At 31.7% G+C, this 2768-nt stretch overlaps 1 protein-coding gene across 1 annotated transcript in view; it reads right to left on the bottom strand.

The window, feature by feature from the left end:
- Positions 1-929: 929 nt before the first annotated feature.
- The window catches only part of LOC117174100, a 4954-nt gene continuing 3115 nt past the window's right edge, over positions 930-2768 (bottom strand). The window contains exon 2 of the mRNA XM_033362845.1: positions 930-2058. Within this exon, the coding sequence (XP_033218736.1) occupies positions 1261-2058 (798 nt within the window). The 3' untranslated portion in view covers positions 930-1260. The remainder of the gene's footprint in view (positions 2059-2768) is intronic.

Genomic DNA, 2768 nt, shown 5'->3' with positions numbered 1-2768 from the left:
CGAAAATACGAAACCTGGCGGCCACTAGACGAGGCTCTAGAGAGTTCGTATTTTCGTGTACAACGTTACCGGCTGATTCCGTTGGAATTGATTGTTGAAATAGATTTTTTTACATCTTTTATTATTAAACTTTGTACTTAAACGTAGTTTTCTTTCAGCTCTTGAATTTCTCAAAGTTTGAGACCGATATTTTATGTATAAAAAAACTTTGAACGTTCAAAAAATGTTGAGGTTCAGAAAAAAAATGAAATAATTTTCAGTGAATTTCCTACCAAAATGCAGTACCTAAACGTACTTTATTGTACTCTAATACATTTCCCAAAGTTTCAGCTCAATATTTTATTTACAAAAAAAGTTCTTAGGTTCAAAAAAACATTCAGTGAACTGAAAAACTATGGTCGGTAATATAGGTATTTAGCTGTGTCACATGCCCTTAAAGCTATTTAATTTAGAAGGCTTATTTTAGGTACATATGTATTATGGAACGCTTAACCTTGAATTTATGAATTTTAAATGTTATAAATTCGGAAGTCTCACTTAATTTGCGGTTTAGTTTCGATTACTTTAAATTTTTAATTTTAAACGCTGGACTTTTTTCTTTTTATAACCTAGAAATGACCGTCAATCGTTTTCCTATATTTTACATAGGCCACCTTGAATTAAGAAATTATTTCGGTGATAAATTTAACGTTCATCCATGCCTTTCTTAAAAAGAAATGCTGTATTAAAATAATCATTATTTTATTTGACTTTATTTTATAATTAACTTATCTAAATATGTATTTTTAAATGTAAATATGCTTTGTGCAACAATCTGTGACATAGTTGCTATGCAAACTATTTCCCAGCTAGACTAGTCGAGAGAGCATGAGATATTTCAGTTTGCAGTGGAGTTTAATGCATAGGACAAAAAAATGGTACGTTTGACATTGAGTTGATACTTAAATATTTATTTTCACCCCAACTCTTGTATAGACTACAAATCACTCTCACGTTCATCTTTATACGATACATATAAATAAGTACGGAATGCAAATAAGTACATGGCTCGTAAACGCATATGAAACCTCTTATGGAATAAATAAATTACAGTTTAAGTTATTAGGAATAGACAATAGGGATGAGAAAAATCAGACTTTTCGGTTCACATTCCACTTTGATGGAAGCTTGGCCCCGGCTAAAAAATTTGAACAACTAAAATGGCGACACTTAAATTAAATACATGTGTAAGTTGAATCAATTCCTCTCTTCTTCAGACTTTTAAGTTTCCAATGGGAAATTGACGTAAACCCTCTTCGGGATTTCCGAGAATTGCTCTATTTCAGGTACGGTGGGTTCCGTTTCCGTCTCGATTAAAATCTGCTGCAGCCATTGCTGAACCTGCTTCGGATGTTCCGAGTCGTCTGCTGATACGTTATGGTTCCTACAAAATTCTTTCTTTTCGTCAGGATCAACAGTTGTCTTATTTTCTTGTAGAACGAAATTTGTTTCTTCTATCATGGAAATATTTTCTTTAATTGAATTTTCTGTATCTCTGCTGTAGAGACTGCAATCACTCGTTTCTAGCAAACTGGTTATCGAATTTATCACCCAAGACGATTCGTCTGAGTCTTCATCAATTAACTGAATATCTAACAGCTCAGTCGAATTTAGATCCCAGGAGCTGCTTGGTAGAATATTTTCTTTCGTTTCGTTGCTCTGGTTTGCTGGATCTACACTGGAAGGTTTTTCCGTTTTTTCGGCCTGGAGTTCTTTGTCAAAACTGACATGATCACTGTTCGCTTCCTGATAGTCCTCGGCTTTGTATGGCTCTGCATCATTGAAAATGCAATTATCCGATAATTCAACTTTACCGAATTGTGATACTTCTTTCTCTAGATCTTGTGCTCTACTAAGGTTCACAATAAGGGAAGGTATAGAAGAATGGAGTTCCAAATTTGACTGCACGACGGAAAGTTGTTGCCGGTGAATGGCATCCACTTGACGCAAAAGTTGTATTTCTCTGGATTTTAATACATCCACCAAGCGCTTAAAACACCTTTTGATTTCATCTTGTACCTGAAAAAAAATAGTTGTTCATTTGGTAGCCAAAAAAAGCAATTTTCTAAAATTCTACATGCAGGGATGACAGCGCAAAAGGAGCTCAAAATTTTTTTTTCAAAACCTATTTATCATTTAGGATCACTTTTCACGAAAAAAGGGAAAGATTTAACATTTATGTTTACATTTAGCAAATAAGGAACAATGTTTTTATAAGAAATGTTATATTTTTAAACAATGTTAAATGGTTTCTGCCATTCCATTTCCACAGTCATACAAAAAGTCTGAAAGAAAACCAAATTTGTTAAATATACAATTTTTATGTTTGAAATAATTTTCAGATTCGAGAATATATTTTCTTTAATCCCAACATCAATAATGCAATAGAGATACTTTAAGTATAATAAAATATTTCTTTCCCAGATTTGTCATGTTGTCCTTACTATCAATATTTTGAATGTTATGCTCTTAAACTCAAAATTAAATAAAGTTTGATTGCCTATAATTTTGACACTTCAAATAAATTTAATTTGTATAGTTTTAGCAAAGACGTATTTAAGCTTTACAGTTTTATTTAAATTTGTATGGTAAAGGTTTAAAAATAAAAAATGAGACTGCTCAACACGCCTATACACATTTAAATTCTAATAGCTCAATTTTGAAAGTTTGAATTTAAATTGTAAAATGTGCATTTTAATTAAAAAGTGTTATATTTCTAATGCTTATTT

This window comes from Belonocnema kinseyi, chromosome 1 (assembly GCF_010883055.1).
Source record: "Belonocnema kinseyi isolate 2016_QV_RU_SX_M_011 chromosome 1, B_treatae_v1, whole genome shotgun sequence".
NCBI classification, from domain to species: Eukaryota; Metazoa; Arthropoda; class Insecta; order Hymenoptera; family Cynipidae; genus Belonocnema; species Belonocnema kinseyi.
This window is presented reverse-complemented; position numbering and strand designations above follow the sequence as displayed.